The following is a 13,132-nucleotide window of genomic DNA, read 5'->3' as shown; positions in this document are numbered from 1 at the left end:
GACTTTAAGGATGACTACATTTTGAGTCACCATTGCTGTTTGGTGGTTGTTGTTGTTGTTCTAGGGTTTAACGCCATTTTTCAGCACAAGATAGGCTATACATGGCGGCCAGTATAACTGGTGGAGGAAGAACCCTGGAAAACCCAGGGAAGAACCACCGACCCACGAGAAGCTACTGGCAGGCTTTCCCATGTACCCACGCTAGCCGAGCATTGGACTTGAACACACGCAGACAGAGGTGAGATGGCAGTGTTCTTGCCACAAGGGAGGGACAACAGGCAAGCCAGGCAAAAGGGATCTTTTACACTGGAATGGTCATTAAGATTTCAACCTAATACCAGCAGACAACAGTAAAATTAGTCTAGGAGACAGTTGTATGGTGGAGATAAGAAACCAAGTTTCTCTACCCTCCAGCATCCCTATGCTGACTTAACACTGACACCATCTGCAGACAACCTAGTAGTAGGTGCCAGACTCCTGCAGTTCCAGTTGCAGTGGATAAGCCTATTTGTACAAAGTGGATGGAGGGGCTTCACATTTTGTTTATCCGACTTCCTCTTCTTTCTTCCTGTCCCCTTCCATTGGATGTGCCATCAGATCAAGAGAAGGAACATATTCTTCAGCAATAGTTACTTTCACTTATCGATAAATAGGCACTGGAGATGGTGCAAAATCAACAATTTCTGTGGTTCTTTTAATGGCTATTCCTTATCAAAAAGGTTTAACAGCAAGTTGAGACCTCCACAAAACCCGAGTTGTTTCAGCAAATTCATTCTTCTGCCAAAGTTCAAGATGTAGATGGTGCAGTGTATCAGACTCTTCATCTCAAGGGACAAGTGTGCAATCACTCTGGATCTCACAGATGCCTACTTTCATATCTTTGTTCACCCAGCATCAGGAGTTTCTTTGGTTTGTTTACCACAACAAATTTGGCCAATTTTGAGAAATTCTCTTAAGTCTAAATATCAACCCCTGGGACTTCATCAGAATTATAGGTTGTTTAGTCACCCAGTTCCAGTTAACATACTCCCTGGCAACAGTGGAAACATGTCACAACAGTCTCCTCCAAAAGCATATGGTAAGTGCTATTTTCCCCTGGAGCAGAAATGATCTTCTGTCCCTTTTGAATCATTTCAGTTTTATAGTGAACTGGAAATAATCTGACCTTCACCCATCACAGTGTTCTGTCAACTTGAATAGAGTTTTAACCAGTCTCATCTTTCATATCTCCCTCATGTCTACATTCTGCAGGTCATCAAACTCATGGAGTCTGTTTCCAGCAGGACAATGATTTCAGAAAGAGTTCTTGCAACTCCTCAGGTTACTCATTGTGGCATTGGATCTGATCACTTTTGGCCACATTTATATGTGCCCATGATAGACAATTGGACTGATACAAAGGGGCCCCTTTTGCAGTTTACTTGCCCAGAATGTCAATAACACAAATGAAATATGATCATTCCTGTGTCACTGGCACAGCCCTGATTGGCTCACAGCAGGAATTTCTCTGGAGACAACCAGATATGATGAATTATTCACAAATAAATTTTGACAGTAAAAATATTTCAGTATTCCTTTTTTTAACCTGATAGAGCAGTCATGGATCATGGGACCAATACTGACACTGTCTTTGTGGTCTTCCAAAATATCAGACATGATTCTTTCCAGGTAGATGCTGAAGAGAATAGGTGAGAGGAGGCACCTGTCTGACTCCGACAGTTCTGAACCAATTTCCTATATTGCCATTGATGAGAACTGCACTAGTTGCCTTCTCATACAGGTTTTCTATGGTGCTGATTATTACTGCATTTATGTCATATCTGCATGGTGGCCCACAAGGCAGCATGCCATATCTTGTCAAAGCCTTCTTCAAGTAAGTGGAGACATGTTAAAGGTCATGTTGATGCTATTTTTCACAGAGGATTCTAATGCTGAAGATTTGTTCTAATGTGCAACCTGTTCTTCAGCAATGATGTGCTCCTCGTAGAGTTTCAGTCTGTTGAGGAGGATCTTAAGTATACACTTGCTTTGTTGACTGATGAGGCTGATTGTTTGGTAGTTCTGGCACTGGGGACAGGTATCAACGGTAGAGATAATCTGATTACTTACCTAATGACATGAATTATTGGTTTTGGACACTTTTGAAATAAAAAGTGGCCACTTGTGGGGGAACATTTTCCATTTTTGTCACAAATATGCTGGTCGCATTAGAGGGGTGGGCGTTCTTGAGGGGTATTTTTTAACACAAGCTCGTCAGTGCCAAGGGATTCTGGTCGTTAGAAGCAGGTGGCCACTGGTCAGCAGACTTGCCAGCTCTTATGATTTTGCCATAAATCTTAAAAGAATTACCCTTAAAATGCAGATTTGCGGCATAAAAGCAAAAACTACGAAAAAATGATCATTGCTGAAAAATCTGGAAAATTTGTTTATCCGTGTTTAATTTGGATCTAGGTTTCATATTAGAAGTAGTGAAATTGGTCAGGGAACCAGACTAACTTTACAGTAGCACATCAGACACTTTAAACTAACTGCACCTATTTGTTCACGCGAAGCATATGCATGATCAAACTGTTGAACATAGAATTTTTTTAAAAATGCATGTTTAAGACGAAAGGGAAAATATGCCTCTAAAAAAGTGTTAATAATCAACACAGGAAAAATAAAAAGGGATATTTAGATTCTTGTGAATAAAAGCTGGATGGGACACAGTTATGTTTATTGGACATCACATGCCAATTTGAGGATGATTCGTGGTGGGAAATATGATTGCTGTCATCATGTGAAATGGAAAAAGAATTTCCAGGAATTAATCACGTTGAGAGACAGCAACAAGCCATTGAGCTGCATAGGGTTTAGAACTAAAATTTGTGCACTGTACTAGTGGTAAATAAAGTCCATGTGTACTTTACAAACTTTTCAGTTGCACATAATGTTTATCGTCACTGCACGTTCCGAATACCGAACTCTTTATTACGTTTTCCAGTTTTACAATAGCAGTTTATGATGTTTTGTTACACCTTACTGAAAACTGGTCAAACTTACGGAAAAAAATCAACTGCCTTACTGAGACGGACTCATCAGGGTTGTCATTTCTGGGTTAGATGGTCCGTTCAAGAGAGGGACCACTGTAAGCAAGGCAAATTTTTGGCAACATAAGCTTTCAAACTATTTGATGCTATGATCACACCTTTCCTGACATGTGCAACCGAAATTTAGGGGTATAAATATTCACCTACAATTGAAAAATGATAGGTTCTGCACTAGGTTACTAAACCTTTAAAGATATACATACACCCTGTTACCATGAGGATAATGTGGAAGATTACCTTAAGTATTGGATTAGGTTGATTAGATTGGTTGATAACTGGTATCCAAGACAGTACCATTTTATGCTGAACAAAAAAAACGAGGATGAATCCAGTAAAATTATATGGAGTTTAAAAGTAAAAGACTACTCAGATATGGATTTGGCTATATTTTTGGTTTACACAGGATGTAGAAGAGAAAAGTATTTTGTTCTGTTTCAGATGTCTTAAGGACAATTTAATCTAGGATTGGAATTCAGCTATAAATAAATCACTAAAGGCTTATCACTATAATAAATTTTTGATACTTTTTCCATTCAGTTGTGTACAACCATCAGTTTTCCTGCCTGTCTACAAATTGCATGAAGCAGACTCCGTTCTTCCACTCGTGCATTGCATTTTTGGATTTTTAACGTAGCTTTAACAATTTTTCAGTCATATTGCTATGATGTCTGTAGTGTGGCAGTTTATAGTAATGGCTAGCACTGGGGTATCATGCTGCAGACATGTAGCATGATGTCCCACCCAGTCACATTATCCTGACACCAGGCCGACCAGTCTTAACACTAACCTCTTAATGCTGAGCGCCTAGCAAGGCAGCTGTTAGTATCATTTTTGTAAGTCTTTGGTATGACTCAGTCAGGGTTCAAACCCACAACCTTCTGCATCCAAGGTGGACGTTCTAACCACTAGGCCACTGGAGCAGTGAGTTCCACTCATAATTTAACTACAGAGGAAGGATGGCATAAATGCATCCTCCAAATGTATGTGTATGTTTGTTATGTGACAAAAGCAAAATAGAAGATGAATATCACTTTGTTGTACAATGGCTTATTTATGCAGAACTTAGAAGCAGATTCAGACCAGAAATGTTTTGCAAAACACACCCATGTGAAGAAGTCTACTGTTCGGTGAAGTCTCATTAAAAACTCCTTTCAAAATACATCTTTTCAGTATTCCACAGAAGAGTAACTTTATTATTTTTTTCTACCTTTAAGGAAGATCAGAGCTATATAATTATGCAATCCTATTGTATTTACGGTACGTTTTTGGAAATGGTTTGTTTTCGAACACTGTTTTTTTTTCTTCTCAAATATAATATTTAAATGCCTTGTAATTTTTTGACATTGCTCCACTATAAATTTTCTACAACTTATGTTTTCAGACACAATCTAAGAAGATCTGCTGCGTTGTTTTAAAGTAAAAGTCACATCATGTTTGCCGTTAATTTAACTGATACAAAGTTTGCTTCATTTGTTCACCAATTATTTAATGTAATCCCAGTCTTGTATTATCTCCCAGTTTTTCACAGAGAAGTCCTGATTATTACATTATGTCTGTCAGTTTTCATTTCTCAGAAGAAAAACAACCAAACCGTACATAAATAGGTATAATGTATGCAGTCCACAGATGCCATATTCTATTTTATCACATTTGAATATTGTAGTGATGAATTCAGTGCAGGAATTAGTCATAAGCTAAACAAGCTTCAGCTTAGGGCCTCACAGTTTGAACTCAGTCTGAAGGGCATTCTCAGTTTTATTTCATACCAAATAGGGCCTCTACAGCTTCCCATAGTTTATGGGGAGGCTATGTCTAAACTGCCACACTGCAGACATCGATATGACTGAAAAATCATAAAAGCTACGTTAAAAATCTAAATCACCCCCCTACCCACACACACACACACACTCACACATCTAAATCCAGCACTGGAGGAAATAATTAATATCACACGACAGTTTTTTTCTTCTTCAGGAAATGGAATGTTAAGATTAAACATTATTCACGTAAATTTCAGATGTTTTTAAACAATTACAACAGTACTATAGTATATATAAAAAATTTAAATAATAAAAATGTCACCAATTAGCGTACATGAATGATCACTGTGGATGCTGTGAAATTTTCTCTGCAAACAAAATCACATCTCCATTTCTGCCAATAAAAACAAAGTATACCATGCAGTATATGTGCCCCTAAAGAACTAATTCAGAATAAATATTTTATTTAGTAAACAGTGTTACATGCATGAAGACTTAAACCTAAGGAAATGAGGTGGGGCATAAAACTTGGGAAAAACAGTCGCCACATGTACAGTAACTTGTAACTGAAGATTCGAACTGTTAAAATGAAGTCCTAGGCATCGTAAGTTACAACAAAATAGGCATTGTTTATTTGGCAATCAATTGCTGGTGCTTACATACACACACTGTCGAACATGGTTTCTTTGAAGTATGTCCGAAGGGCAGTCCTTTTCACAAGATAAATGCAAGGATAAGGATTAACTGTTAATAAGTCACACTGGCTTTATTGCTTGTGTACTTAAATCCAAACTTTAGCTATTTTGCAGTTTAGCCAGAGCTGACCAGAATATGAAGAAAAGGCTTGTCCTGAGGGAAAAATAAGGCTTATCACAGGGAGAAATGGCATGTCCCAATGGTGCTAGCACATTGGGGTAAGGGGTTGGGGTCAGTAGTCTCCTTCCCCCAATTTCTAATGTCAGCTAGTTAATGTGAAACTTTGACCTCTTTTCTTTTAATTGCTGCTATTTTAAACTGCCCGAGGGATAGTTTTACATCAGTTCCAATCATTACAGATTGCTGTTTATACATACTACATGTAACAGGCAAAGACTGAAAGGTATTTTTATTTTATTTATAAAACATTTTTTTTAAGATTGCTGAAAATTGTGTTTTCTTGAAACATGACAGGTTAGAATCTTATTTTTAGCAAAGCTTCCATTTGATTAAAAATCAGATCTCAATTTCACCTTCGACAGTGGTCATTTGATTTAGATTGTGCATTGTTAAGGCATGTATGTCAGCATCTTGAAAATACATTTACTCATTTCACCAGCGAGATAAGTTTCCTTAGACAGATAATTTTTGTTTTGACTTGCCCGACTGGTACTTTAAATACAGGATGGGCCCGAACTAAAATCAGACGGGCTCCAGGTGTCGGGCTATCCAGTGGTATGTCTGGAACAGTGCCAACTTTTAGTCTAGGCCTATCATTTGTGTATCCTAGAGCTGTCATTTTTCAGGATCCCTTTTGTAACATTCCTTTGAGAAATCTAATTAGCACAGAGTGCTGTTTGGTGTTGCTTTGAAATCAACCCGCTTTTAGTATGTATCCATACTTTCTTTATGCCTTTATCATTTGGAAAAGAAAGAAAAAATGTTATCCACAGGCTTTTCTGAATGTGCTATTACAACCATAAGTAATGCAAAATGGCATTGTCTTTTACTCTGGCAACTCATACATGGGATGCTGGAGTCGCTACTATGACATCGCATTCCCGAAAGTAACCGAATAAGTGCGGAAATTTTGCATACAAGGTCACGGAAATTCAGCTCCTAGAAGATATGCCAGTATTTAAATACTGGCATTACGGTCGCAGATGATACTTCAGAATAAGGTTTTCTTCTGTAGTGCTTTTATTATTATTCTATATTTCCATTGGTTTCTGGTCTCCTTTAAATAACTTTTGATAGTGGTGGGTATCCTATTTATTCTTTATATTTTACTAGCTTGATTCAGCTAACAAAAATATGATTGGTATTCAGTGTATACTTCGTTACACATGAAACCACTTCAGACAGGTGCGACAGTTATGGCTGTGATTAGAAACCATGACCCCTGCTTTATATTATTTAACAATACATCAGAGAGTCCGTATGGATGAGTAAAATTCATTGGCATTGTGCAACAAAACAAACCCTTTATCCCTGAGGCATTATTTACCACAGTTTAAACATAGTTATCGTTCTACAGGTAATAAATCTCTTTGTAGATGATAAATATTGATTGTGGGTGCTATATGTTCTGTACATCATGTGCTCTTTTAATGCAATCCAGATGGCTGCCTTTTATTTCCGAACAACACCTGTCAAAGAAAATCCCATAAGCTATTAACAATTATCACCTGGACACCTTGAACTCTCCAACATGCATCAAAACAATCTTTGAGCAGTTGATTGTTTTGAGTCGGCAAGCTCTGCTCATTTTGAAGCTACCCTCGGCTAGTGGAGAAAAAGAAGCAGAGAGAATCACAACAAATAGAGTACCTCTATTTTTAAAAATACCATCATATTAATCACTCTGACTCGTATATTGCAACTTGCTTGTTATTTTTACCCTTCCTAGGCATGTGTACAACACTCACTCCATATATAGCCTCTCACCCTTGGTGCTCTAAGATTAGCCATCATACATGTATCAGTATTTCTACTCGCGATACTAAAATGTTTCTGTCATAAATATCTTTAGAATTATAATTCCAAAATCCTTTTATTTAGTTTGTATTAATATCTTAATTACACACAAATAAAGCTTGTTTGTGTTTGTAAGGTAGATTTTAATGATCACTGATTAGCAGAGGGTTAAACTGTCAATTGGATGATTACTAACATGGCAGCTCTTTTGGAAAATACGCACACAATCGTGGCTCTAATACATGTATGGCTGCATTTTCTGGTCGATGGATATGTATCAAATAGACAAAATAGCAAGTAATGCCTGTTTTTCATTCAGTATCCTTTCTGTGGTGTTAGACACAATACATGTTTTACTTCATGGCAGCACGTTGTCATGTGAGCTAATGGTAACTTCGTTACAGGTGGGGGGGAGCACAAATTTATCTTCCCATTTGTTTTCGGACATCAGATTAAAGAATATAATATGTCTTCAGATGACAAAAAAAGTAAGTATTTGTTGCCATCCAAAAACATGCCGTAAATACGGTAGTCCTGTTTTGTCTTACATATTTCTGTTGTGTGATCTTCCCTTTTCTTTTTCACCTCACTGTATTAAATTTATTTGTAATATTGCATTCTACATCATTGCAATATTGTTGTGCAACTTTAATAGTATTATGGGCCTTTGGCATACATTACCACTAAACTGTTGTCATTGTCATTGTCATTATATATGATGAGACTTGCCTAGCCTATTATTATAAAATTAAACTATTATAATTCTATTTATTATCTGTATAATACTGACAATAATTTAAATACAAATTATTATCCAACTTGAAAATGTATATTACTATGTATAGTCATGTTTGGTTATTTTTTTATTATTAACAATATTTCATTAGGGCTATTCCTTTTTAAGCATAAATGTTATCTCAGGAAGGCACTTTAAAAAAAAATTGCTAGGGTACTCACATTACCCAAAGAGTTCATATGAAAACAATACAAAATTCAAAATGCATCAATGGGTTACTATTCTGTATTAAAAGTGACTTCCCAGGTTCCCAATCTTTACCAATCACTGCCATCTCACATCTGTCCTCTTGGGTTTGAGTCTCTGGCTCGGACAGCGTGGGTATGTAAGAAGGTTTAAAGTAGTTTTCTAAGGGTCAGGAATTCTTATTGAGGTTTTCCTGGAATCTTACTCAACCAGTTATAGTGGCTGCCACATACAGCCTATTATATGCTGAAAACTTGCATTAAACCCACCACCACCACCACAACAACAACAAATTTAATAAATAATAAATTATGTACATTTAAAGGCAAATATAGCTGTTTATCACTTTTTCTTTCTATGTGTTCTACGGTTATAGTTTTCAATTGAGATATATGCATTTGAGTGATCTTGTTTTATGTATCTATTAAGATGTCATTTTCCATGGTATTTATGCATTTAAGACATTAGCTAGAATGTCTCAGAATGATTCAGGATTAAATGTCACCTTGTTTATGTCATTTTGTTTCTAACCATGATCTTTCAGAAACCACTTGTATTTAATGACATAAACAATAATTTAAATTCAGTCTGAGGTTGGTGTTGCTTTTATTTTTTAACATTTGGGAACATTTTCAGGGAATATTAAAAAAAGCAAGGATATGTATTTGATATTCATAGTAGCGAAATGGGGAATTTTCTTCCATATAGCTGTAACACCTTTGTTGGAGAAAAAATTCTCGGAAAAAAGAAACAAATTTTTGGATTTTCTGCATGCAGGGAGGTTCTTGAAAAGTTGAAGCGTACAATTGAAGACGGCAAGAATAATAAGGTTACCAGCAAGAATAAGATGATATTACCAGCAAAAGAAACGTTGAACAAGATGAGCTCAGAGCTTAACAAAATGCAGTCACAGGTAAAGATAACAGAAGAATTGGGGAAAGAGAGATTGTCTTATTGTACTTTTTCTGTAAACATGTATTGCCCCCTGCTCTTTTAGTTAGGTCCTATGTATGCATGCATTTATATTAGGATTGAATGTTTTTTCCTGGCTTTGGCCTGGCATATGACTGAGAAGTCACTTAGAAATAATGTTATCAGTAACCAAAAAAATGCATTTATAGCTTTGAAGCAGTTCTGGTTTGATGAATATTTTTTTTACTTTTGAAGTTCATTAGGGCATATCATTGTTATGACTGGTTTACCATGTTGCATAAACATAATTGACAAATTAGTATTTCAGCAGTAATGACTAATTTACTAAAATACTATATTGATTTAAAAATCTTAGTGGACTTGCTTATATGTGAAATTGCCAGAAAATTTGTTAAGAGGATATAGCTTACTGCTTAAAAAGTTCAGAGTATTTAATTTTTCTTTTATTTTGTGTCTGTATTGGTAATTTTACAGGCACTTCTTTGTGTTTGCCTGTATATAAAAGTAAAGTAACCTGATTCATAAGAGAGGGAGCCATAGACTCAGAAATGTTCCAATGTGTTAATGATGCATTGAAAAGGCAAATCTAGAGTAGATAATTGCATGAAATCAAATTATTAATTGTGTGAAATCAAATTAATTGTATGAAATCAAATTATTAATTATGTAAAATCAAATTAATTTGTGAAATAAAATTACTAATTGTATGAAATCAAATTATTAATTATGTTGAATAAGATTATTAATTGTGTGAAATCAAATTGTTAATTGTGTGAAATCACATTGTTAATTGTGTGAAATCGAATGATTAATTGCGTAAAATTAAATTATTGTGTGAAATCAAATTATTGTGTTAAATCAAATGATTGTGTGAAAGCAAATGATTAATTTTGTGAAATCAAATTATTGTGTGAAATCAAATGATTGTGTGAAATCAAATTATTAATTGTGTGAAATCAGATTATTAATTGGGTGAAATCAAATTATTAATTGTGTGAGATCAGATTATTAATTGCGTGAAAACATCAAATTGTTAATTGTGTGAAATCAAATTGTTAATTGTGTGAAATCAACTTATTAATTGTGTGAAATCAAATTATTAATTGTGTGAAATCAAATGATTGTGTGAAATCAAATGATTGTGTAAAATCAAATTATTGTTTGAAATCAAATGATTGTGTGAAATCAAATTAATAATTGTGTGAAATCAAATTATTTATTGTGTGAAATCAAATTATTAATTGTGTGAAATCAGATTACCGGTAGTGTGTGAAATCAAATGATTAATTGTGTGAAACTAAATGATTAATTGTGTGAAATCAAATGATTAATTGTGAAATCAAATTATTGTGTTAAATGAAATTATTAAGTGGGTGAAATCAAATTATTAATTGTATGAAATCAAATTATTAATTGGGTTAAATCAAATGATTAATTGGGTGAAATCAAATTATTAATTGTGTGAAATCAAATGATTAATTATGTGAAATCAAATTATTGTGTGAAATCAGATTATTAATTATGTGAAATCAAATTATTTATTGTGTGAAATCAAATTATTAATTGTGTGAAATCAGGTTACCGGTAGTGTGAGAAATCAAATGATTAATTGTGTGAAACTAAATGATTAATTGTGTGAAATCAAATGATTAATTTTGAAATCAAATTATTGTGTTAAATGAAATTATTAATTGGGTGAAATCAAATTATTAATTGTATGAAATCAGATTATTAATTGGGTAAAATCAAATGATTAATTGGGTGAAATCAAATTAGTAATTGTGTGAAATCAAATGATTAATTATGTGAAATCAAATTATTGTGTGAAATCAGATTATTAATTGTGTGAAGTCAAATTATTAATTGTGTGAAATCAAATTATTAATTGTGTGAAATCAAATTAATGATTGTGTGAAATCAAATTATTAATTGTGTGAAATCAAATTATTTATTTTATGAAATCAAATTATTAATTGTGTGAAATCAGATTACCGGTAGTGTGTGAAATCAAATGATTAATTGTGTGAAATTAAATGATTAATTGTGCGAAATCAAATGATTAATTGTGAAATCAAATTATTGTGTTAAATGAAATTATTAATTGGGTGAAATCAAATTATTAATTGTGTGAAATCAATTATTAATTGTGTAAAATCAATTATTATTGGTTATCATGAGTTAAAGTAGAGCCATGACCATACTTGCATTATACCGAGGGACTATTTCGTGACTACTTTATTTGGTATTGCCAGGTTGACAAGATGGAGGGTGAGGCCAAAGTGATGCTGAAATATAAGGACCTGATAGATAAGGGGAGACAGCAATTCAGAAAGGAGCTGGAGAGCATTATGCCTGCTGTGAAACTAGGGGACAGGAAAGGTGAAACCTACATTTTTATCTTTTTAAGGCATGACAATTTTTCAGATACAACCAGAATTCTAGAATGAGAGGGTCAGGTTTATGCATTAAAGTAACCAGAGGGAGTACCATGAGAGATACTTCCCTTACCAGTCTTTTGCTGTAGTGTAAGAAGTACGTAAAGTTAGACCTGACCAAGGTTGTGTTGCTGAAAGAAATAAATATCACAGATATGGTTTTGTCTTCTTTGTAATTAAAGACACTTAATGAAGTAAACTTGGGAAATGTTGCAGATTAGACATTGTGGGTATGAGAAAAAGCTGACTTCATATTTACACTGACACTTTGCAGTAATTTAGGCATAATTTGCATATGGAGAAATTTTCTCTTTCAGCAAGATGTTACACATCTTAATTAAGTTATACCTGTGAGCAGGTAAGAGACAGAATTTCACAGTTTTGTGACTCTTATTTGTCTGGTCAGACATTACAGTTACCCCAGGTCACCAGTATTTTGAAAACTGAAGTTTTAGTAATACATTGGCACTCCTGTGAGTTGTCATCATCTGTTAGTTCCATAAATGTGTAATTACTTTTTGTAAGCAAAATGTTAAGAACTCAATTCAGAAGAAGTATTTTAGTTGGTCAGCTGATTTTCACCAACTTTCACACAATACATAAAATTGTAATATTATTCATAAAACAAATAATATTGAGACACCAGCCATTTGGTGGAAATTTAATTTGGATCATGACAAAGAAACATCATTTCTTTAGTCCAATGAGCAATCTTCCTTTTATGGCATACTAAAGTGATCTATAGAATGGAGGTTTGACTAAAATGTATCATTTAGTTCAAAAGTTGATGCAAATTGAGATAGATGGAATTATGTTTTCAAATGCAAGTTACTGACAGTTATCTTGTAAAATGTAATTAGATGCAATATACATATGTGTTGGTATCTTTTCTTTGGCTTGACAATGTATTAATAACTCTGCTGTGTCCTGATAATGCTGGTTATCTGGGACAAGCATGACACTTTCAGACCAGATGAAAAAATCTTAACATTTTGACAGTCTATTAACTCAACTAGCTCTTCAAGTTATTTGATACCATGTCAAAAAAGAAAATTTATTGACATAAAAATTATACCTAGATTACTGTAAACATGAATACCACTCCAAAATCAAGTGCTACGTGTGCAACCATAGTTTCTCAAGTTAATAGATTTTGTCTCATTATATGTTTGTCTAAGGGGCCATGTATCAGAACAAATTTTTTAAATTCTTTTGACCAATTCAGGCTTGCATCAGGTAACCCTGGTTCTTTTGTAAAAG

The 13,132-nt window shown here is 34.3% G+C and overlaps 1 protein-coding gene across 1 annotated transcript in view; it reads left to right on the top strand.

The window, feature by feature from the left end:
* Positions 1–13,132, top strand: part of LOC149795525 (MICOS complex subunit MIC60-like) — a 75,078-nt gene that overhangs the window by 47,996 nt on the left and 13,950 nt on the right. Inside the window, exons 9-10 of the mRNA XM_089965332.1 lie at positions 9,282–9,417; positions 11,690–11,816. Of these exons, the coding sequence (XP_089821458.1) occupies positions 9,282–9,417; positions 11,690–11,816 (263 nt within the window). The remainder of the gene's footprint in view (positions 1–9,281; positions 9,418–11,689; positions 11,817–13,132) is intronic.

The sequence above is a fragment of the Sinohyriopsis cumingii genome, chromosome 7 (genome assembly GCF_028554795.1).
Source record: "Sinohyriopsis cumingii isolate HCF-2022 chromosome 7, ASM2855479v2, whole genome shotgun sequence".
Taxonomy (NCBI): Eukaryota; Metazoa; Mollusca; class Bivalvia; order Unionida; family Unionidae; genus Sinohyriopsis; species Sinohyriopsis cumingii.
The sequence above is the reverse complement of the archived record's forward strand: the minus strand, read 5'-3'. Positions and strand labels throughout refer to the sequence as shown.